Source organism: Phasianus colchicus, chromosome 2 (assembly GCF_987193195.1).
Source record: "Phasianus colchicus chromosome 2, bPhaCol1.hap1.1, whole genome shotgun sequence".
NCBI lineage: Eukaryota > Metazoa > Chordata > Aves > Galliformes > Phasianidae > Phasianus > Phasianus colchicus.
The window spans coordinates 102,029,372-102,054,230 of NC_143437.1; the positions used below are offsets into that span (position 1 = coordinate 102,029,372).

The window sequence follows — 24,859 nt, forward strand, 5'->3', positions numbered from 1 at the left end:
GGGTAATTTTGGCAGGGTTTATAGAGATAGCATTTTTTAATCCAAGAGTTATAATCGAAAAGAACACTGAGCTTCTGAGATCTCCAAACCTCCTATACTAAACATCCTATACTTTATTATTTGTTGTCATTTAGAATAGTACACTTGAACCCATTAAGGTTGCACACTGTTCTTGGTAGTTTATTCAATTAGAGCTTATCTGCATACTCTCAAAGGAGCCAAGAGGCAACTGTGGGAGGTAAGCCTGACAACACCCTGCTACAATGTCTATCAGCCCAACCCAGTCAGAAGCCCATTGAAGGTCTATCTCTAGAAGCCCAGAGAAGTCCAGAGGCACATAGGCAGGTGGGAACCCAAATAAAGGGCTAAGCAGAATGAACATAATAACTCCTGAGAGATTCTCAACTCCAGTGTGCAAGTGTGGAACCCATCACAACAAGCCAACATTGGAGGCAGCTTTTGGACTTGGGTGTTGACCATAGGGTGTGGGATGTCTGATACAGGGAAAGAGCCTTTGGTGATTGTGCCAGACTTATTACGTAACATTTAGAGGAGAAACAAAAAGACAACAAAGGGATTTAGGAGATTTGAGGAGGAATGATTATGGGGGGGGGAAAAAGAAAAGAGGTTAAAAGCTGGCTACCTGTAGATTATTTACTGATGGGTATCCCAGTCTGGTCCTAACTGGCTCCTCATCAGCTTAGTGTGTCCTGTCTTCTCATTAAGTTCCATTTCCAAATCTTTTACTGGGTGAGGGATTCCATTAGTTGCATCTGTGCATGTAGAGGGGTCATGTCAGCATCTGGAATCTGACTCTTGGTCAGAAGGTTGCCCAGGGTCCCTTCCAACCCAAGCCATTCTACGATTCTATAAAAGTCCATGTGTTTGTAGGGCCAGTGCAAGTGTGTGTTAATGCTGGCAGCTTGGTGACCCATGTGAGGGTGGATGTCGTCCTGACTGAACCTAAACTTCACCCCGTGTCCACTCACCCATAACTGTGGGCAGCCACTGCAGGTAGAAAACGCACCTGAGCCTACTCTAGTTGGGCTAATTTTAATGGAAAAAAAGCAGGATGTGGGTCAAACCCCACTGCAACCAGCCAGGAGGATCCCATATATTTGCGTGATATAAGATTACGAACAGGCATATGATCTGCTTTGGGAAATGGTGTTGTGAAAGTATGAAAGTATCCTGGAGTGAACCAGCTTGGAAAAAACAGCCTCACAGCAGTGAAGATTGAGTGGGATCTTCCTCTGCACATCCCCAGCTATTTCAACCCCCCCGCTCCCCTCCCCCATTTATGTACTGCAAAAGACAATTGGGATCAGTGTTGAAAGCTGAGAAATATTGTGAGAAACATTATTCTTGGAACAGCACATGTATGTGTTGAGGGATGAGGGGGGACGTGTGCCAGCATGGGGTGGTTAAGAGGGCTTCAACCACATTTAGATTAAGGCCAGACTTAGGCTCAGGCCAGGAACTTGGATGGGTGTTTTCTTCCTATTTTCCAAAGCTAAAGCTAAACAGGACAACTGCTGGGAAAGAGGGAAAGGAGGAGGTTTACAATGTTTATCTGTGTTGGGTATGAATGAAGCAGGTTAAAAACGGTGTGGATCTATTAGGAAAAATAAATAATTTTCAGTATTTCCTGTAAATGCCATGACAGTTTACCAGCAGATTGAAGGGTTCTGGTCTGTGAGATATGCAGAGCAAAGGCAGGTCTGGAGCTTTCATCTGCTCCTGGGTTTCATCATCTGCAGCTGGGTGGTGAATACTGATCTGCAGCAAAAACAAAGCATAACCTCTGCTGGTGTTGTGCTGTAGCCTTCCCATGTCTTCTGGCATCTGCCTAGCTCCTTGGAGAACTGCTTTAGGAATATGTTAAGGAGGAAATTTAAAGATACAACTCATAAAACTGGCACATCTCTCCTCTATATAGACTCTGAGCCTGGTCTGTGGATGGCAACCCTGCACATAGCAAGGGGGTTGAAACTAGATGATCACTGTGGTCCTTTTAAACCCAGGCCATTCTATGATTCCATGAAAAGAAGTAGCCTGAAAATATTATTATTTTTCGTTGTTTTTTTATTTTATTTTTAAGATACTCAGTTTGCTTTTTTAAAAAGAAAACATTTACAAATATTATCATCGAAACTTTTTCTATGATTTCTATTTCTTCAATGTCATTTTAAAATGGAAAATGCTTTCCATGCAAAAAATGCCACAGGAGATGATGAAGCAGTGGTTGATACTCCAGGCTTCTCCTGCGTCTGCTGTATGTGGCACAGGAAAGCAGACTGTTTCAATTCAGCTGATATTGTAGAATGATTCCTGTGTCTAATCCCCAAGTGCTTTAGAAAAGGAGAGCTTTGTTACTGTTAAGAGACGTTTAGCTTGAATTCCATCAAGCTAGGTAACTTCAGGAATTAAAAAATAAATCTCTTGGCCTCTGTTGAAGCCTTTTTTTCCCCCCCTCCATTTTTCTCCACAAAAGAAGGGACAAAATAGTGTGGAGAGGAGAATTTTAGACATGCATATGTTCGGTGAAAAGATACTTTTTTAGCTATAAGAACCAGCTTGTTGCCAATTTCCGTCAAAATAATACCCCAGGTTAAATCCTGGCCCTATTGAAGTCATTGTCCAAATGCCCATTGGCTGCGAGGGGAGATCAGGATTTGTCCTGCTCAATTCATTAGTGATGGTATGAACCCCAAGTAGTATTACGCTTCCTTTAAAGAAAGAGAAGCTCCTACTTACTGTTTATATACCAACGCTATTTCTCACACGTTTATTGTGTTACTCTCCTTAATTTGGTACCACGCTGGGTCCCTGTGGGATGCCACTCAAACATTATGTCAATGATCTCAAAATTGAACTCCAGCGCTTTATTTTACAAATGGCTTCTAGCAGATGTGTGGCACACTTTATTAACTTAAGTACCCATTAGTTGAAAATTTCATTAGTTTGGGGGAAAGGGATCAGTTTCGTCAATAGATCTGGTATGGGTGGACTCTTTGTGTCAACCTGACCCATATCAAAATGGATTATTGTTGTAAGTGAGACAAGCGACCTAATGTTCTGCCTATTATGCACACATGATCTATAACCTTTTAAAATACTAGTGTGGGAAAGGAGCACACTTCACTGCATCCCCGAACCATGGATTCTTAACAGGTGGCAGTCCCTCTCTTAGCAACCTTTGCTATGGGCTGCCTGTGAGGGTGGATGAGTTATCAGGGGGTACAGTTTCCAACCAGGTAACCAGGGGAAAGCTGGGATTGAGAATGAAACCAGAATAATGAACGGCCCAAGGGGCGTTTTAATGAGCACAGGACACAGCTGGTGGAGCTGGGTCTGTAGTGCCATCATCTGACCGGCCGGCACAGTTTGGCCAAGGCATTTTGCAGGATTTTTGCATTTTGCAGCTACAAAGCTGCTGCTGAGGTAGAGCTGGACATGGTTACATCAACAACATATGGTACATTTTACTCCACAGTTTTAATGTTTTGATGCTGTTCGCTCCCTGAATGAAGCAGTAGTTTCCAATATATTTTTTGACCTTGTTTTGGAAACCATTTTAGGGCCAACATGAAGGCCACATGCAAAAATATTTGGTGGGACCACCCACTAAAAGGTGCACCGTGCAACCCCAGGCTGTTTTGTGCAGCAGCTCTTTCTTACACCTGCTCAGCACTACCTGACCTCTGGAGAGGGAAAGGTAAATTATGTTTCTCCTTGTCTTGTATCCTACACTATTTTACTGGAATATAAGCAATTGTATTACAGTTGTGTGGCATCTTGTTTCTGAAGAGCAGCTGATGGAAAATGCAGGATCTTTGGGAATGCACAGGCATGAAATGTCCCACAGCCCCCTACAGTCCTGTAGGCAGGACCACAGGCAAAAATCCTCTGTTCATTCCTACTAGATTAGAAGTGGAGATGATCACACCAAATAAATTTAATGGATAGTATGTAAACAGACTGGTATAAAATGCTGCTTAAAGGGCACTCCTCCAGGCACTGCAAAAGTTCTTCCATAGAATCACAGAATCATAGAACTACTCAGGTTGGAAAAGACCTCAAAGATCATTGAGTCCAACCACAACCTGACCATACTACCCTAACTCTAACAACCCTCCGCTAAATCACATCCCTGAGCACCACATCCAAATGGTTTTTAAACACATCCAGGAATGGTGACTCAAGCACTTCCCTGGGCAGCCTATTGCAGTGCTTAATAACCCTCTCTGTAAAGAAGTTCCTGATATCCAACCTAAACCTCCACTGGAGCGACTTGAAGCCATTTCCCCTCATCCTTTCACCTGTCATCAGTGAGAAGATACTCACTGGTGACAGTACCCATACCGTAGTGCTCTGCATTCAAATCTGGTGGTGGCGCTGGCTCCTCTGGAAGTATGTCAGTTAAACATCTGTTTGTCCCAATAAATCTCGGAAAGCAGGATGCTGTTGCAGGGGAGATATTACAACTTACCTCTCCTGAGCTCTGCGAGCTGTGGGATGGGAAGCAGAGTAAGGCTTGTGAGGATGCTTTTCCCTGCCATATATTGGAGATCAGCATTTTAGTGGGGTATTGTTTAGGTGTGATATAGCCTGAGGGACACCAGCAGTGAGAAACTGATACTGTTAGAGCCACTAATCTGATTCATAACCAATTGCTTGCTGCAGTGTCTGGGCAGCCCATTAATGGAACCATTCACACAGGACTGGTGTAACCTGAGGTTTTATGTTGAACATAATAACAAGAACAATAATAATAATAATGATGCAAGAGAAAAGGAGAAGAGAAGGGGAAAGGAGAGGAATGGAGAAGGGAATAGAAGAAAAAAAAAGAGGGGAAGGGGAAGGGGAAGGGAAATAGGAAATGGGAAGGGGAAAAAAGGGAAGGGAAGGGAAGGGAAGGGAAGGGAAGGGAAGGGAAGGGAAGGGAAGGGAAGGGAAGGGAAGGGAAGGGAAGGGAAGGGAAGGGAAGGGAAGGGAAGGGAAGGGAAGGGAAGGGAAGGGAAGGGAAGGGAAGGGAAGGAAAAGGAAAAGGAAAAGGAAAAGGAAAAGGAAAAGGAAAAGGAAAAGGAAAAGGAAAAGGAAAAGGAAAAGGAAAAGGAAAGGAAAAGAGAAAGAAAGAAAAGGAAAAGGAAAAGGAAAAAGAAAAGGAAAAGGAAAAGGAAAAGGAAAAGGAAAAGGAAAAGGAAAAGGAAAAGGGAAAGGAAAAGGAAAAGGAAAAGGAAAAGTCCACAATGTTTCCTAAAAGGTGAAATTGACTTTTGTTTATTGGGAAGCCATTGGCAAGGCAGCACTCCTAGGAGTGGTGGCTGTTCACAATATGGCAAGCCCATGGGATTTTGGTACGTTTACTAATTGTGTGGTTTTCCTGGATATATCTATACGGGTAAAATAAACAAAGCCAGACCAGAGATTCAGACACTGTGATTCAAACTTTTGCAATATTACATTTTTAGAATATTCTCTGGCAAGTTTTTGGCCTAAACAACAACCACACTCCATGAATTTCTGGGCACAGCACTAAAGATAATACAGCCCCAGGATTATTCCCAATGAGCAGCATGAGTTGTGATTATCTTGTAGAGTCTGAGACAGTCTGATTATACTAACGTATATGATATCAGCAGCAGGTCATTCAGCTCTGGCTGCACCAAATTCCCATGTTGAGGTGCATCCACTCAGACAAGGTTTTTATCAGAGGTATTACAGAATCTAGTCTCTAAACTTCAGCAAAAATCTCAAGTAAATAAAGAATTCCCATGTTATTGTAGTTTTGCTCAAGTTTTCCGTTGAGGAGAAAACCACTCGTAGCCATGTCACCATCCCTTCTCTACCCGTATCCCTGATTTTAGACAGAATGATTGAGTGTGGTAACCTGTCACAGAGTGCTCCTGGTGTTCAGCAGGAACCTCCTTGCTACAGTTTGTGCCCATTGCCTCGGTTTCCCAGTTTTGTGAGGGATTTCCTTCTTCCCCCTGCCAGCTTTCATTGTTTTTGTAAGAGGTAAGTTGTTTGTCCAGAGTTTGTCTGGATTCCTTCAGGACAGTCATGCGCCGATTTCTCTGACACAGGTTGACTCAGAGAAGTGAAGTCAGAAGGCTGTAGGTTGTGCCTTCATCCACATGCTCCCAGCTGTATTCTGGGGCTTCTAAGCAGCTATGGGACACTTTGTTCTTTTTCAGCTACTCATAGTGGTTTCTTACCTCTAAGATTAAGGTTTGTCTCCTGTAGAAAGTGCTTGGAGGTGAAGAAAATATTATGTAAGAATGATGCATGTCCATTCTTATTGTATAGTGTCATCATAAATCATGTTGTGAAGCAAAACCACATCGGTTTTATTATGCTTATTCTTCTGTCTAGCACTGAACAAAGAACTTATGGAGATCTAATTCTTGTCCTTGCTCCTGCTGACAAGCTGAGGACCCCCCACTCTCAAGTCAGTAAGGAAATATACAGTCTAGTTGCTTCTTCAGCTCAGGTTCATTGCAGTAATTTCAGTGCATTTTGTTGGAAAGTGCTTTCTCACAGCCAGGTCTCCCATGATACCAATACGGAGTGTACACGGTACTCTCTCCTTATTTCCTCTAGAGTCTAATAAATCCTTTACAGTACTTTCAGCTTGAAATGAAGTGTATGACCTAAAGTTTATAGAATAATATGAATCACTGGACAATAATTTATAGGGTCACCTCATAATTACTAGTGAGTATAACACAATTCTTTTTTATGGAATGTGTATGGGAGAAAGGTTATTTCTCAAATTTTTATTGCTCATTCAAGCCAAACATGTTTGTATTTGTTGATACCACAATAAAAATAGTTGTTAAATGCAAAGAAAGCTTTTGAAGCGGGTAGAATTGTCCTACTAAAATTTGCTTTTGTGGATGGTAAGGAGCAATCTATGGCTTGTGGCTTTCCTATGAAACATGATTTTTTTCATATACAAAGAATCAAGATCTACTTAGGGATCTGTAATGAGAATTAATTAACTAGATGATAACAAAGCATGTTGAGCATTAATGTTCCAAAAAAAGGACATTGTGTTTGCAAGGAAAGCAGGCTAAAGTAAAGAACCCAATGACTTAAAGGGGGAAAGTAATAGTTTGTGAATTCTCAGTTTCCACATTTTCTGCCCTTAAGTTATAACCCCCAGTGCTCTTCTACACAGAGAAGGTAGAAGTGGTGAGGGGTAGAACAGGTCAAAGCTGTGCTGTTTGGGGTAGTAAATGTGAAAATCTTTGGGCAAAACACTTCTTCCATTTTATTTTGATTACCTACAAAAATCTGAACAGGAGAGGATGAATTCCCTTTTTCTATGATCATACACAATTTTCAGGAACTTCAAGAACTCCCCTGAGTCTGGAAAAAATCTAATCCTGATGGTATTTCCTCCATGGTACTTATGGAATTCAGGGCAGGAACTTTGATACCCACAACTTTTTCTGTGCTCGAGACCCTCAGTAACCTGCTGGGAGCAGAGAGGGTGTGAAGACCTGTTGCCTTCTTTGTATGGGCAACAGCTGTAGTCTTAGGAGGGACTGGTGTATACAAACTTGTGTGCCTTTAAAGAGGATGCTGATGTGCCTGAGCAGGACTGTGAACATGCGGCCTACTCTGGTGCACATTTTCAGAAATTTCTAAGAATGACCTTACAGTAAGAGTGGCTTAAGGAAAGACATCGTGTTTCCAAGGTAGTGTTGTATGAGAAGTGTATCTTTAAAATATACTTGTACAACCAGAAAGAGAAATTTTACTGAATTTTACCAAGTTTTTATGAGTTAAAAGCAGCAAGATACTTCACATCAGATCAGTGACCTTAGGGAACTGACAAGAGATAATCAAAGCATGCACAGTCAATATAGTAAGTGGTGTGCTTCAGAAGTCCAGCTTGTTGCTCTTTTGGTATTCAGGATCCCTTAACACTGTCACACATTCCAGATGTGCATTCCAAACTGCTCCAGTTCTGAGAGTATATTTGGCTTGACAAAACATGTTTTTTTTTTTTTTTATTCCAAGCTGAGATGTACTCGTTTGCAGTCATCAAAAATATATATTTCTGGAGGAAAGCTTTGGTGCAGCATGCCAATACACTGATTATGAGTGTGTAAAGAAGTACTGTCAGGCTGCATATGTTTTAAATATCTAAATTCAGAGACCAAAATGCATAGGCACATCAAATGGATTAGTGACACACTTGTAAAGCTATGACTACATGCATTCAAGTAAATTAAATAGTGTCAGGGCATGGGTACATATGGTGGAACGTACTCATCTGCTGTATTCAATTGCTAGAACAGTCCTTGGCATTATTTTGGCCCTGAGCCACTAACAATCTCCCAGACAATTCCTAGGTATGGCTTGTGAGTTAGTACAGGCCAGGGACCATTGCCAGTAGGCAACACAGGCAACACAGGCAACACAGATGTGGCTGTCCTTTTCCAGAGATTGAGGGTTTAATGTTATTGATGCAATCAGATTCTTTCAGATGGCTTGATGGCCCTGACACTGTTTAGTTTACTAACATAGATGTAAATTTTAGGTTTTTATACTCAGCCACTTGGACTCGTGACTCACATACACCAAACAAGCAGCTGTGGTGATTTAAGATGTTATTGCACCTGAGGTTTTTGTTATTGGCTCTTGCTGGAGGTTGCTGACCCCACTGTAGAGCTGCCAAAAGTAATGTGCTTCAAGTGTTTTAGACCAGTGAAGGTCAAGCCATGATGTGAGGTCTGTGCATTTACTGAATATGAGGAAAAGAGCAGTGTAAGAAAATTCTTTCTCCTCCCATTACATCCATACATTTACAAGGCCTTAGCTAAGGTCAGAGCTGTCACTGGAGCTGTTGCTGTCTCATTCTTTATCACAAAATGCTCTTAATCATGGGTCACCTTTTGGATAACATCCCTCAAAGCTACTATTTGGTTTCCATGGATGATGCTGCTTTGCCTTGAATCTGGTATTGCAAAACAGTTCTACACACTAAAAACTATATGGAAATGATATATATATTTCTTCCCCAATTGCAATCACACTTGCTTTTAGAGTCAAATGAGTTTTAAACAGTTTAGTGTATGCTCAGTTGTCCCATGCAGATTTATTGTGAAAAGTCTTGAGGCTAAACACAGAACCATTTCATGGCACACTTAGTTCTTTAGGGGTTAAATACAAATCTTAAACATCATAGAGATTAAAAATGTAAAATAATAATAAAAAAACTCTTTTAAGCTGTTGTTTAGTGGCAGAAGGCATGAAGTCCCAGCAATGTGACAGGCTCTAATGATAAAACCCCAACATGCCTAATTTTAATATTTTAGAGGCATTACCAGTAGATCTTAGGTCACCTAAGACTCTAAACTTATTAGCTTTCAATAGATTCCTAAGTCACTCCCCATTAATCTGATCATTTTAGCCAAACTGGATATTTATTTTGAAAAAAAATATGTATTTTTAAAATCCTCATTTGTTGCCATAAGAGAAGAAAGCTCAAAATGTCACAAATGTAGCTTTTCTTCCCGCCCTCTAGAGTATTGCTAGGAACACTCCCAGAAAGTAAGCATGAATGCCTTTTTTATGTGCTTTTTGTTTTGTTTTGTTTTTCCTTTGAGGGCACATGCTTCACAGCCTGGTTTTGGAGAACAATCTCAGAGAGAAAATTTACTGGACATAGTCTGTTTGTCTTGCTCAATTTCCTTGCTTTCTTAGAGTGCCTGTTTTGTTGGAGAAACACAGAGCAGTAAGTGTAATTTAAAAGGCATCCTCAGCATTTCTGACATCCTTAGCTTCATAGCACATGTCATTCTTGTCCTCCAAAGTACGTGGGGAAAGTGTGGTCATCTCACTCAGTGTATAAGGATAGCTGCTGTTTAGTGGTCCTGCTAATCACAAGTGCGTTCTCTTAACAAATTCTACTACTTCTTATTTTAAGCCAAGTTCATGTTTTTGTTTTAAGAACAAAGACTCAACTGCAAAAAGATTCGGTGTTGCTCTAGCCAAAAAAATTGTAGATCTCTCACTCCTTCTTTCCCCAAACGAAAAAAGATGCCTTATCTGGTTGACTGAAAGAGCAACATTCTTAGGTTAATCTCAAAAAGGCATCTAATGAGTAAGAGGAATGCAATATGTCAAAACAAAATATCACATTTATTGGCCTATCTTTTCCTGAAAACAGATTCTACGTGTGTTGAAAACAAACAACAGCAGCAAACCAGGGCGTCAATGAACATAAAATGTCATCTAGAGCACTCTTCTGTGGTTTCCAATGTGAGTGGGGAACATGTGAGGTTCCTTCACTTACACTGTATTAAATACATTAGAGCATAAAAAGTGCCAAAGTGAGGTTTAATATACATTTGTGTTGCATGGTTGATCATGAGTTCCGCAGAAAGACTTTCTTATGGCTGGGGCACTCGTAAATAAGCTTTACATTGGAGAATCTCTAGCATTAAGTGTGCATTAACTCAACAGCCGATCATTTATTTGGAGTGCTTACAGTGTCCAGGTCTTATCATGAAATTGAGTAATTCGAGGTCAAAGATACAGCACCCTACACAAAGTAGAGGCAACTTTGTAGCTGAATTCAATCTTGAAGTCAGATGAAGCTGCTCTGAACTGTGTCCATTTCAGTTCTGAATATCTCCAAAGAAGGAGATTCCACAATCTCCTCTTGCACTGGGGACCCCTGAACTGGAAATAGCAATCCAGATGTGGTCTCACAAATTCCAAACAGAGAACAATCTCATCCCCTGACCCACTAACTACATCTACCTGGTGTGCAGTTATCCTTCTTGAACAAAAGACCATGCTATTGACTTGTGTTTAACTTCTTGTCTTTTAGCAGAATACAGACAGGTATGTATAATATATAAATATTACTAGCTAGATACCCAGGGGGCAAAGGTGGCCAACAGTATCCTGGCCTGCATCAGAAATAAAGTGGCCAGCAGGACTAGAGGAGGGATTGTCCATTTGTACATGTCATTGGTAAGATCATACCTTGAACACTGTGTTCAGTTTTGGGCCCTCACTACAGGGAATATGTTGAGTTGCTCAAGTGTGTGCAGAGAAGAGCAGTGAAGCTAGCGAAGGGACTAGAAAACAAGACATACAAGGAGTGACTGAGGGGATTGAGGTTCTTTAGTGTGGAGAAGAGGAGGCTGAGGGGAGGCCTCTTTAATCTCCACAGCTACCTGAAAAGAGGCTGCAGCAAAGAGTGTGTTGTTCTCTTTTCTCAGTGAAAGTGATAGGGCACGAAGAAATGGCCCCAGCCTGTCCTAGGGGAGATTTAGACTGGACATTAGGAAGAATTTATTCACAAATGTAATCAGAGTTCTTAATCTATGAACAGAACTAGTTCATAACTTGAAGATAACCTGATACATCAAATGGTAGTCAAGCACTGGGAAAGGCTGAACGGGGAGGTGGTGGATTCACCATCCATGAAAGTTTTGAAGAGATGAATGGATGTGTCACTGTGTGACATAGTTCAGTGGTGGGACAGGGTACGTCAGTTTGATGGTTGGACTTGATCTTGAACATCTTTTCCAACCTCAGTGATTCAATGGCTCTAAATGTGTATATTACACATTACATATTATATTCAATCAAATCTTTACCCTACTCACTAAAAAAAAATGTTTTTGAAAAAGTTCTCTTGCAATCTTATCCACAGAGAAACAAATGGGCTATCTGCTAACTAAATCAGTAATCATATGGGAGTTCTTACTTCAAAAATGGAGACTGGCTGCAACCAGATACAGAGCACAAGTGGAGATGGTGTGAAGCAGCAGCTGAGTTAGCATCAGACTTTCCAGTATGTGCTGACTTCTTGGTATCAATCTTTGCAGGCTATGCTTTTTTACTTTGAACAATTTTTTGTTGCACTTATTTGTGTGGGTTTTTTTTAATGAAAAAGAAATAATGAAATTTTATTAAATAAATCATCTTCTCCTTGTAATATCTACTAGTATGCATGCCTTGCTAAACATTAAACCAGATGAAATGAGGCTTGGTTACATACGGTTAAGTGGAGTACTTTTTGTGAATGGTAAATGAGATAACTATTTGTTATTTTAAAAAGAAATGTTCACCATAAAAAGAAACATCTCTATTAGACAGAAAAGTGACTTCACAAAGGTGCATTATGTGGCAGCCAAAAATTGAAACGGGTGGCAGATTATTTCCAAAGTTAAAAATTTATGTCAAAACCACGATATAAATTAACTGCTAACAGCCGTTGAGTCCATTCCTTGGATCATTTATCTGTATGAGAGTGTTATATGCTTGATGCCTGGTACGTATGATGATTTTGGGGTGGACTAGAGTGTTTCTGAGTGATTTAGCAATGAAATCAACTCCAAGTTTCTAAAACAATAAACATTATGATGGGAGAGAAAAGTCAATACATGCATCTTGATTTATTATTGCCATTACAATGCTCCTATCTACTTTATGGAATTCAGCATTGTTAGACTTATTAAATTATCTCCAAGTCATGAAATAGTTCTGTCCTGAGAACTCTGCTGAAAAACAGAGAAGTATAATTCCCATTTTACTACAGGGAAGTTAAGAATATAAGAAAACAAGGTGACCAAATCACACAGTGAATCCAGAATTGGCCTAAGAACTGAACTCCAATCCAGAACATGACCTATTAAGACTTGATTCTGACTTTATAATGGGTAAAATGTTGTAAGGGTAATCAATCATGGAATATTTATTAAGATTTACAAAAAGCAGAAAGATAGGGAGAGTCAATAAAAAGCTTAATAGGGAGGACATAAAGATCAAAATGACATACACATATATGTGGCCAAAGAGAAGTCACCAGCTGCTGAGATCATCTCCCACTGGTAAATATTGATACTAAATTTTGTTTCTAAAAAGGTTTGAATAATTCATTTTGAATGTTTTGGGAAAGAACTGTGAAAGGTTGAATAAGATCAACTGTATCATTTAACAAAACTTTTTATTGAATTCATCAGGGTGTTTCAGCTAAAAGGAGAAAAAGAATTGAGTAAAAATAACTCACTGAAATATTTTACAAACTTAGTTGTCTGATCCTTTGTTCTGTTTAAACAAAAATTGAAGCTTTAGATGACAAACTGTTGAACACCATTGATGAAGCTGCTGAATTAATGGGAGCTGAGTGGGAAGGGTTACTTCAGCTAGCTGCTGACAGTCATCTTGGGAAGACTTGGCTGGCTCTACGTGCTGAAATGAAGGGGATGATCTAAGGATTAAGGATTAACTTTAGGCATTTAACTTGACAGTAATGCACATTGTACGTGTGTGCGTGTTTGTATGGTCGTATGTGCCTACAGACAGATGTGTCTGAGAGAGAGACAAGGTGGTGTTTGTACTGCCGTAGTGTGCTTGACTTCATAGCTTTGCATGGATGGGCTATGTGTGAGGGATGAGTGTTCCTTAGAGTTGGCTGGTTTTCTGTTCTGCAACTTTCAAATTAAGCGCTTTTGCGTAACTTTCTGTATTGTTTGTAAGTAGTCCTAAGCAAGTCATTACCATAGACAAAAACAAAGGCTTATTAAAGAAACAAATATAATAAAGACCAAGAATGTTATGGCGAGACAAATAGTAAATGTGTAATGTGAATGACAAATAGTAAATGTGAAATGCCTGCTTGTAGTGTCAGGGAAGACAAACGTGGTAGGTGCTTGTGAGATCTTTTTTTTTAATTGATGACTGGGAATATTTAAAGGTAGTGATTCTGAAATAATTTAAATTAGGAGCACACAATTAGGAAATCAGGAAATTAGGAAAACACAATTAACACCTATGGAGAAACTCAAAGTCAGTCATTCCGCCTCTCCTTTTTTCTTTCTTTATAGCAATGTGATGCAGGTTCATTGGGAGTGGGAGGTGCATACACACAGAAAATGGGGATTTTCTGGCTAAATGCAGAAGTCTGATTTGGTTGCCTTAGCATAGAAGTCTAAAAGCTGTTTGCAACTGGCTTCGGGTCTTAACTGCCTTTCAGTCTGGCTACCAAAATTTTAAGAATATTAGAACTTTAGAAGACAAAAACAAAAGCAAAAACAAAAACAAAGAAAAAAAAAAGGCATATCAGGTTCACTGTTATGTGCCAGGGTTGAATGTTTATGACATTGCTGACAAAATAGCATTTTAACAGAGTGATTTCTGGGATTCCAGCATACAAAGCTTCTATACAATAAACCAAAAGAACTATGACTGCCAGCATTTTCAGAACAATGGTAGCTGGATAGAAAGGCATCCATACATCACTTTCCACACAAAGTGATTCTGAATAAAAACAAAATCAAGCCTTATTGAAATAATGACAAAGTGGGGAAAAGTATTTACGTCGCTCCAAAAGTAATGTCTCTATTTATTTCCATGGAGACTACAACAGACAGAAAGAATACAATATCATTATTTGATAGAGCAAATTATCAACTATTGAACACTATTCTTCAGTACAGTCACCACCATTAACTGCATTTTCATCATCAGTGAGCAGGAGCCTGCATGCTACACTCATAAAAACCTTCACCAGCAGAGGTGAGCCACTGTTGAAAAGCACCACTCATTGCCTCACTGTGCTTACAGCCAGTGTTTGGTCTCAAAGAACTTTCATGAACTGTTGATGAATGTCAGTGGGTGCCATGGAGGAATTCATTGATACACCTTTGCTTTATCTGCACTTCCAGGTCAGATGCCGTTCTGTCAGACTTCCCCTCTGCTGCCATCTGTCACATAGCAACGACAACAACATATATGTGGATGTTAGTGGGAAGGTTCAACCTCTGCTGCCATACGAGCATCATCTGCCTCTGACAGTGTGGGCTGACCTAACAAAATAGGAGACGTTACTTTCAGAGCCTTCATATGTTCTGGAGACTATTTGTTTTCCATTCTTAACTGAGTCTGTGCACAAAAAAACAGTCTCTGTATAACACAGAGCAGAATATAACCTCTGTTTATAGCAAACATCTGACAAATTCTTCATAACACGTTAGGCTTAAGTGTCTTTTTTATCATTTGGTATGTCTCTAATCTGCTGGTGGAACTACTTCTCTGTGTGTTTACTACAATGCCATTTTGTGTTTAAGCCAGTGCCCAGGCTGGCAGATGAGCCATCTCCAGCAATTCTGAGAAGAATTAACAGTGTTTTTTTCCTAACAGGTACCAAAATCACAGTCAAAGTGTAGATGGATACAAATCATACTGCAATTTTTGGTCGGTTTCTGCATGCTGGGGAAGCCTTTGGTCAGGCAGTTCTTCTATCTAAAGTGTCATGAAAAGGAATGATGAAGAAATTACTGGGCAAATTTAAACTGACAGAAGGCATCAGGGGGATTCAAGATGCTTTTATTGTGAATACAGGTCTGGTAAAGATTATGGGATGCAGCTGTGAGGATACAGCATTAGCCATGAAAAATTTGTCATACTATGTTACCTATACTATCCACTTGATTTTCAGACTTGTTCTTCTGTAGGTATATACCTAGTATTATAGGAATGACTGACTGGTTATGGACACGTGTCCAAATACGTGGCAAGCTTAAAGTGAATACTTTAAGGAGGATAGCACATGCTTTTTTGCCCATCCACACTGCAGAGTGATTCACATCAGTAAGAGAAATGGCAAGGCCTTGATCTTGTGGAAGAGCAGGTTAAAGAAAAGGTTTCCAACAGCATGGGTGAAAGTGGGTTTGAAATCCTCTGGCTCACAAATTCTGCTGGGCCCGGAACCCAGAAATATAGAAGAGAAATTAAAAAAGGCTTCTCCAGTAGGTGGTCCAGGTTGATAGAAGTCAGTTGCACAGGCAGTGAAGGTTGAAAGAAATGATGGATTATACCAAAGAATAATGTGTCAGATATTTGGCAGGTAATACCTTGGGAACTGTGTAGATTCCTAGGGCGTATGTTATGTGAAGTTCAGGACAAAGTTATTTTCTGGAGAGAAAACAATTTGTAGAGAAAGATGGTTGAAGAGCTGTTATGACATCCTACTATCAATATAAAGATAGAAGTTCCAAACCTCTGATCAAGCTTGCCCTGACACCTTTTCCCCCTTAATACAGCCATGATAGTGTATCAGGTTGCTCAAACTAGAGATAGTGGATGGACCGACAAGAACGTGCTCATCTTGACTTTGCTAATTAAATTCCTGTTATTGAAACATGCCTTAATCATACCAGTTAACAGCATTCAAGTCTTCTGGCACTCCTCCAACAGAATCATGGAATGATAAGACACAAAGGTTTTGTCAGAAAAATGCTGCTATCCATAATTATGTTGATAGATGCTATGTAAGCATGGTGTTAAGTTCAGTAACATAAAGCCATACCACTTTAGTCACAAAAAATGAATGATGAAGTAACTCAGGCTAGAAGGGTCATTGCAGTATCTCTAGTGCACCTTCCCACTCCAAACAGGGACAACCTTGAACACATGCTGGGTTGCTCAGGGCTTTGCCTGGTCATGCCCTGTAATCTTCCAACATCTGCTTTTGTTCTGCAAGGCCTCAGTTTTCCTCAGTGTCTTGGATGGATAATGAAAAGAGGGAGTGGGTGATGCAAACAAGGATATTTCCATGTTTAAGGCATGAGACCAGAACCCAGGATTCTTGGCCATGGCAGACTTTTTCTGTGATATTAGGTAAAACTGGATAACAGTACATGCAGAAAGAGACTCTGGTTAGCATTGTGCTCGCAGTCTGTCTTGAATTTGTTAGTGCTTTATTTTCCTGACTGCATGTTTTTTCAGATATATTTGGTGTAGATTTTTATAGAGAATAATATAACTTTTTGTCCTGCATGATCCCAAAGTATTTCTCAAGTTATACTCATAACTATAGCTTACTCCTGCTGAGGCCAATAGACATTTTGCCATTGATCTGGGCCAGGATTTGGCTGTGCTGAAACAGAATGCAAGCAATTCTGCATGTCCGTATGGTCTTTAATAAATTCTGGTTTCCCACCTTAGCAATAAATCTGCCAGCAGAAGAGGACTACAAAATTTGGTGTCACTGAGCAACTAAATATTTCAATTTTAAGGCATAGGTAGGCCATAATGATAGTTGCTCTGCAAATGTCTTTATCATAAAACAAAGCTGGAGCTGGATAACGCACAGTATGGTAAGCATGGATGTAGTATGTGCGTAGAATCTGTGTATACACAGCAAATGCATACATGTATTTTTAAATCACTTAATAAAAGACCAACTCCAATGAGTTGCATAATCTAAAACTCTGGAACATTTTTGCTGTCCTACATCTGTAAAAGTTTTTCATTTAGGAACACACACGTTTCTTGTCAATGCTATTTCTACAATCACTTAGTTAGAGCAGGGCATATTGTTCTCTGAATTTCTTGTTAAAATGTTTCACTTAATTAAACTTTTACAACCAGTTCTGCTCTATGTCTGATACTTGCTGTAAATTATAAAGAAAAGCCCCTCTGGCATTTATGAGAATTCAGACGATGAAGACTATAGGAAAAAAAGAAACAATGTCAGTGAGCCCCAGATAGTTGTTCGTTCCCCGTTATCTCCCACACAATTCAATTTGATGAAATATATTATTTTTTATTACATAAACTAGGCTGAAAAAGAGGCCAAAATGGAACTAAAAATATTTCAATTATATCACGGAAGTTTCATAAGTGGGGTCGATTGTACTATTATTTGAACACTTGTGGTTTTGTCTATGTTTCTGTAATACTTTACGTGGAAAAAAAAAAAAAAGGCTGAAATCTGCTAGAACCTGAAAGAAAAAAAAAATGAAGAAAACCAAGCAGGAATAGAAATTAAAGTTACATGTGGTTGTACATGCTTGTGGGTCATACCTGCGCATGCATGCGAACACACACTCCTTTCTATGTTGAAACATGTCAAGAGTTTCGAAGAGGTGCTTAAGGTATCATCTGTGGTATGCAGATACAAATTTGTACTGTAGCTAACTTCCACCAAGATCTGATTTTTGAGATTGATGTTCTGCTTCCAGGCCCTCCCCAAAACAACTGCAGAATGACTGGAAGATGACTGTCAGATTGATGACAGGATGGAGAGCTCTAATCCAATTGGCGGCAGCACTGCTTTGAGACTTGGAAATCTCCTTTAACCTCTAACCACATTTCAGTGTGCAAACTATTGTGTTTGCTCTTGGGAAGCTTCACTCTTGCCAACAAGAACCAGTATTTATGCTATTTGGCATATTTATTATTCAGTTAACCCATTCTTTGTAAGGTAAATCCTTCTTCAGAATTTATAACCCTCTCAAGAACTGTGGATGATGAACAGAAGTAAATAGCCATGAAGACAAAACTTTAAATCTTTTCCCTCCCATAACTTTTACAATTCTTTCTACTGTCCTTTGTTTCACAGTGGCTATTTGTCATAATGGAGGGAAATGAGAATCAGGCAGTGTCTGAGAAATCTGGTTGTGCTTAAACATTTGTGAAATTCAGGGAAATGAGTTGTGTAATCTGACAGCAGGCTTCAGTTTCCTTGTGAATGAAGGTGAAAAGGCTCTGCAGCCAGTGTCTTTATTTGGTATGATACTTCATAGAACACACAAACAGTGTTGTATATCTCTGGTTCCCCTGGGAAGAGTGACATACGCAGATTGTAACTCTTCAGGTGAAAACAGGGTAAACTGGTGCTCCATTTCTTCCTGTATGTAACCTGCCATGCCATGGATGAAACCAGACTCTGAAAGGTCATGGCTACTAACAAATGAATGAGACAATCTCTGGTTTCCCATTAATGAAATCCCAAAAATTGTATTACAGAGTAGACTGATGGTATGAAAACAAACATGCATACAAAATTTCTAGTCTTGTTTGTTAAAGAGTTTATTCTCAAAGAGACAATATTTTTTCAGCCTAAGCAATCCTTTTTCAAGCACTATATATAGCATTCCAACAGATGAAAACAAACCACAACAGGTACCATTTTCCACTCAAAAGCAGTCCCATATTGTGAATGTATTATTTAAATGAGGTCAGCCTAGAGGATGAAAAGGAAAACATTTTGACTCCCATTCTATTCAGTGATATCAGTGAAACATTGACAGTCAAATAAACTCATGAAAAGTAAAAGTTAGACAATGTGATGTCAAGCAAGAGATATCACGGGGAAACAGGTAAGAAAAACAAGTGTTTCTGAATCATAAATTAGCCACTGAGAAAAAAGTTCTTGGCACATCTTTTTGAAAACTGATACATGCATAGATTTATTTTTTCTTAATAAAACATTTCCATTATCTTAAATTTTCCAGGACTCTGTTTCCTATTTAGTGATATTCTTTTTGCCTTTTGATACTTTTCCCAAAATTAGTTTTTCTTAATTTTTTATTTTATTTTATTTATTTTTATTTTCTATTTTTGAATGTGCTCCTCTTCTTTTTCTCCTGAACTTATCTATGAAGGTGTTTCTGCACAGGGAAATAGATCTACTTCCAAGTTATTTTTCATCCGGCTTACCAGTGTGACCTCTATTTTAAAATCCACTTTTTCTATGTATTTCATAGTTTTTCTGAATATTTACAATATGTATTGCACATTACTTGCTTGATCCAACATACACAGAAAACAATGCAAAGACTTCCATTGACCTTGACAATTGTTGGATTAAGCCCTATGGCCCAAGTAAAACTAGCTTCAATGAATGACACAAAAATGTAATAAAGAACTCATTTATTGGGTTACTAAGCTTATTAAAATAACCTACTGTAGATTATTTAGTTTTCAGTTATAAATTCAGATTCAAACAGTATCTACCTGAAGTTCCAGTATGTTAATTGCTGTTACTTTTAAATACATTGTGGTACAAACTTATTATTTCTCTTCTTCTGCATGTTCATTCAAGTCTTCATGCGCTTCTGTATGTTTTCCACAATCTGCTGAAGGCTCAGCTGCTCAGTGGCAAGTTGTTCATCAATGAATTTTTGCATTTCTTCCCATTTCCTGGTGCCTTGTTCAACGCCTTGCTGAATTAGCGCGCGTGTTAGTTCCACTTTATTTCTGAGTGCCTCTCTGCTTTTCTGGGGCATTTGGTTAATGTACTCCCAATCAAATGGCACATCTATTCTAAGCTCTCCTTCACGAAAAGCTATGTATGGTTTTATGCTGTCAGCTGTTGCTTGCTCAAACCAACGAAGAAGCTCAAAGATGTACTTCATGAATGTAGAGTATTTTTCTACAGTTAGATCAATTAACATTTTGGCCACATTGATTAGCTTTTCTTGAGAATCACTAAGCTGCCCATTGATCTCCTGGAGTTTTGCTTTAACTTGCCTGTTAAGCTCATTGATTTTCCTTTTAGCGACTGCAGACCAATATCGGATTTTTTCTTGAGCAGCGGATGAGAGCTCCGTAACCTTCTGTCTTCCTTTTCCTTCAACATCAGTTATAAGGTCATAATATTCCTGGCTGTAGTTTTCCACCAGTTCTCTTACTTGGTCTGTGAGGCGTGTAACCAAGTCAGAAAGATCTTTAACATATTCATTGTACCAAACGACTACTGTATCTATTAGATTCTTCAGCAATCCTAGTACCTTGTCTTCTACTTCATAGTATTTTACTGACCATCCAAGTGTAGTAGGATCAAAGTATTTCTCCCACAATGCCTTTATATAGAGGAGCAGCTCGTGCAGTTTTTCTGAAAGCTTCTGTAACGTCTTCTGGGTAAAATTTTTCATCTGAGAAATGTACTTATGAACATTTTCTGCCAAGGATCTAAGTTTCTCTGCATAGTCTGAAGCCATTGCATCTTTGTACAGCTGTTGCATTTGGCCTTTGATGTCCTCAAAATTTTTGGATTGCAAGCTTCTAACCATATTTCCTGCCTTCTGAAAAGTTTTTTGCACCACTTGCTTCAGTAGGTTAAGCTTTCCTGCGAAGTCAGCTTCTTGGAGAGTAACAAAGGTCTGCCTGATTTTCTCCTGCAAATGTTTCAGCATTTCTTTAATTTGATCAAGTACATTACGACCTCTGAGGATGGTTTCAGAAGCAGGAACTCTGACTTCCAATTCATTGATCGTTGCAATCAAAGCATCAAAGTACTCCTGAAGTTTTGAAAGGCATACATCTGCAATTTTTGCAGCCTTCTCTGTAGTCATAAGGTATAATTCTTCACCTGTATACTTTTCAGACAGTCCAGGAACCTGGAATTTTGTGGTCTTCAGGAATTCAATGACTGAGTCAATTAGGTGTTTTATTTTCTTGTGATATTCTTCCATTAGGTCAACTGTAGCATCCAAAAGCCTTGCTTTTATTCTTTGGTAGTCAATCTGTTGAGCCTGATCTGCTGCTCTTTTATATAGCTGTCTAGCTTTCGCCTTCATCTCCTGATATTTGTCAGAGGCTTCATTGGCAGCTGTGCGAAGCTGAACATCCATTTGATCTATTTGTCTTACAGCAAATGTGTAAGCTTTGTCAGCATTATTCTGCATCATATTCTTCATTATGACAGTGGCATCACTTATATCCAGTCCCATATGCTCCTTATAGTACCGATTAACACACTTATAGACTGCACTTGTCATTTTAGGTACTTTTTCTTTCAAACCCAACAGCAGGTCTTTGGCAGCATCCTCTTTCCAGTTGAATTTTATTTGAATCATGTCAGAATTCCTGAAGGATATTTCACTTTTTAATATGTCAATGTCCTTCTGAGGAGCAGACTGAAAGCATAAAACAAGATAAATGTAAGGCATTTTGTAAACAAAATGAATCCAATGCTATTTATAATGAATGTATTTCAATATTCTCATTCTGCATTCTTTCAATTTTATGATATATTAGGACACAAACACTACACATTTTTATCTACTCAATGCTTGCTGTCATCTTGAGAGGTTATTTTGGAACAAATTATTGTACCAGACTACTTTGTGTTTCTTTGTACAGGAGTACTATGGCATAATTTAATCTGTTTTTCATTTGTTTGTTTAAATCTGACTCTATGCAAGATTTTTTCTTCCTTTCTACTAAATGCCTATGATTTCTCATAAAGCATGTGAATTATTTAAGAAAATGAGCCTTCCAGTAGTTCTTGAAATTATTTAAAGTTAATTCAAACTGCCTTTCATTAGCATGAAAACATAAGAGAATTTAATTTTGCAATCATTTAAATCTATGGTACAATTTAGAATGAAATCTACTCAGAGAAATTGAGGATCCTCATAAAAGAATCTATTTACATTTAAAAAAATCCAGTTTTCAGTAGGAAGTAGTGAATTATGTGTTAATTATGATTCTTAATTTAGTGTATCATCTTGGAATGTATGGTTTTAATATTGCAGTATGTCTATTATTAGCATATTTTAGCAAATCTAATAAGGTTTCTACTTTTCATATGGTCGCACATTAATGTATCCAAAAAGAAGATACTGTATGGATGATCTGATGTCTTTCAATGTAGTGATCACAATAAAGACCACTTCTGAGCTAAGTGTAAATAGCCTAATGGGTATATGCCAAAACTGATCAGTGGCTTATAAAAAAACTAGTTCTATAATTCCATCATTTTCAGCAGGTATGTTTTCTTGATCATAGGAGAGGGCAAAATTAATTGTGTGAAGCTGAAATGATCTCTTCTTACAGATGCTACTTTTAGAATTTGCCAGAAGAACAGAATAGGCAACAAAAACTGTAATTACCGATAATACACTTTTTGTTTCAACAAAGAATGGTTAATTTGTGTCTTAGCATCAGCACATACAAACTTAAAAAGAGATTTTTTATCCGACAATGCTCAGCTTCTTTTTCTTTTTGTCATATCAAGCTTACCAGAGTTCTGTAGTAAAATTTCTCCTTGAGGGTGTCAGTTTCTATTTGAACAAGATAGCCCAAGATCCCAGCAGAAGGAGAGGATATTGAGGAGGATATCATGCTGTCAGTCATTTGATAACGCACATGAATGTCAGCAAATGTTGGGCTGATGATGTCTAGTGATGCAGTATTCTCCACAGTTCTATAACGACAATGAATACATAGGTATGAAGGAATACGCTACGATAACAAAGGCCCTGAGGAAGTAGACAATGCAATATGCCTAAATATAATACCATCTACTGTATTATATATATCTACATAACCAATAAATTTGTAACAAAAGAAGCCATGTTTCTTAGGATTTAGTCTAACACATTCAAAAGTTCATGATATTTCAAATTTTCCTTTTTTTTTTACATAATATTTTGAGCTATGTTGAGAATTTTCATTAAATCATGAGAGCAAATCAAAATGTGCAGCTACACCATTATAAGCTTTCTAGGCCTCTAAAAGCTGATTTCAGTTTTTCCACCAATTCAAAGTAAAGAAAGTATTTTGTGTCTGCTTTTTAACTTGCCTTCACAGATTTCAGTCCCTGGAATATACGTTGTTTGGCTACAACAACCCCAGGTAACACTACAGGCCTGGGGCAAAATGGCTGGAGGACTGTGTAGAGGAAATGGACCTGGGGGTATTGATTGATGCTCGGCTGAACATGAGCCAGCAGTGTGCCCAGGTGGCCAAGAAGGCCAATGGCATCCTGGCTTGCATCAGGAACAGTGTTGCCAGCAGGAACAGGGAAGTGACTGTCCCCCTGTACTCAGCTCTGGTGAGGCTGCACCTCGAGGACTGTGTCCAGTTCTGGGCCCCTCACTGCAAGGAAGACATTGAGGCCCTGGAGTGGGTTCAAAGAAGGGCGACAAAGCTGGTGAGGAGTCTGGAGCACAGGTGTTATGAGGAGCGGCTGAAGGAGCTGGCATTGTTCAGTCAGGAGAAGAGGAGGCTCAGGGGAGACCTCATTGCTCTCTATAACTACCTGAAGGGAGGTTGTAGTGAGCTGGGGGTCGGCCTCTTCTCTCGTGTAACTGGTGATAGAACTAGAGGGAATGGCTTCAAGCTGCGCCAGGGGAGATTTAGGCTGGACTTTAGGAAATACTACTTTTCTGAAAGAGTGGTCAGGCACTTGAATGGCCTGCTCAGGGAGGTGGTGGAGTCACCAACCCTGGAAGTGTTCAAGGAACGTTTGGATTTTGTGTTGAGGGACATGGTTTAGTGAGAACTATTGATGATACATGGATCACAGAATCATAGAATCATAGAATCGCAAGGCTGGAAATGACCCGTAAGATCATCTAGTCCAACCATCTTCTCATTACCATTGCTACCACAAACTAAACCATAAATGGTTGGACTGAATGATCTTGTAGGTCTTTCCCAACCTTGGTGTTTCTGTGATTCTGTGATTCTGTGATCCTGTGAAACACAACACTTGCAGATAAAAAGAGGCAGTTAGAAGGTCAGCTCTGTAATCTGCAGTACTGGTACTTCTGGATAAAAATTACTCTTTAATGGTTTGTGTTTACAGAGGCCTTTAGTGAAAAAATGTGCTGTTGGCCAGATCTAGAACTGCTCTGATTATAAAATGCTGTGTTTATAGATCAGCAGTGACATGAAATAGGACTGCTCAGAAAAAGTGTGATGGATATGCCCAGGGAGAATAGCATTCCAGCTATCTCAAGATTGAAAGTGTTACTATCAATAATGACAGAATAGTTACATAGATTCTACTAATTATAGCAAAGCACTCTTGGGCATTGGTTTTCAAAGCAACATGTACATAATTGGCACTTTTGTCTATTATAAATCATATTATCAGAATAAATCTTTACCCAAATCCCTGAACAGCGAGATCTTCCATGTAGTTTGCACTCAAGTCACGATGAGCAAAGCTGCCTGTGGTCTTCATTACAAACTTGTCTTCTTCATATTTGTAGTTTGAAACAACTGTGAAACAGATTTCAGATGCATGCATTACCAGAATTTACCAGCAAACAACACAAAATATATGTCAAACTATCCA

General features: G+C 39.0%; 1 protein-coding gene across 1 annotated transcript in view; it reads right to left on the reverse strand.

Annotated features, from left to right (window-relative positions):
• Positions 1–19,681: 19,681 nt before the first annotated feature.
• APOB (apolipoprotein B) overlaps positions 19,682–24,859 on the reverse strand; it is a 36,261-nt gene continuing 31,083 nt past the window's right edge. Inside the window, exons 27-29 of the mRNA XM_031595904.2 lie at positions 24,669–24,783; positions 22,795–22,978; positions 19,682–21,686 (exon numbers count right to left, since the gene is read on the reverse strand). Coding sequence (XP_031451764.2) covers positions 19,866–21,686; positions 22,795–22,978; positions 24,669–24,783 — 2,120 coding nt within the window. The 3' untranslated portion in view covers positions 19,682–19,865. The remainder of the gene's footprint in view (positions 21,687–22,794; positions 22,979–24,668; positions 24,784–24,859) is intronic.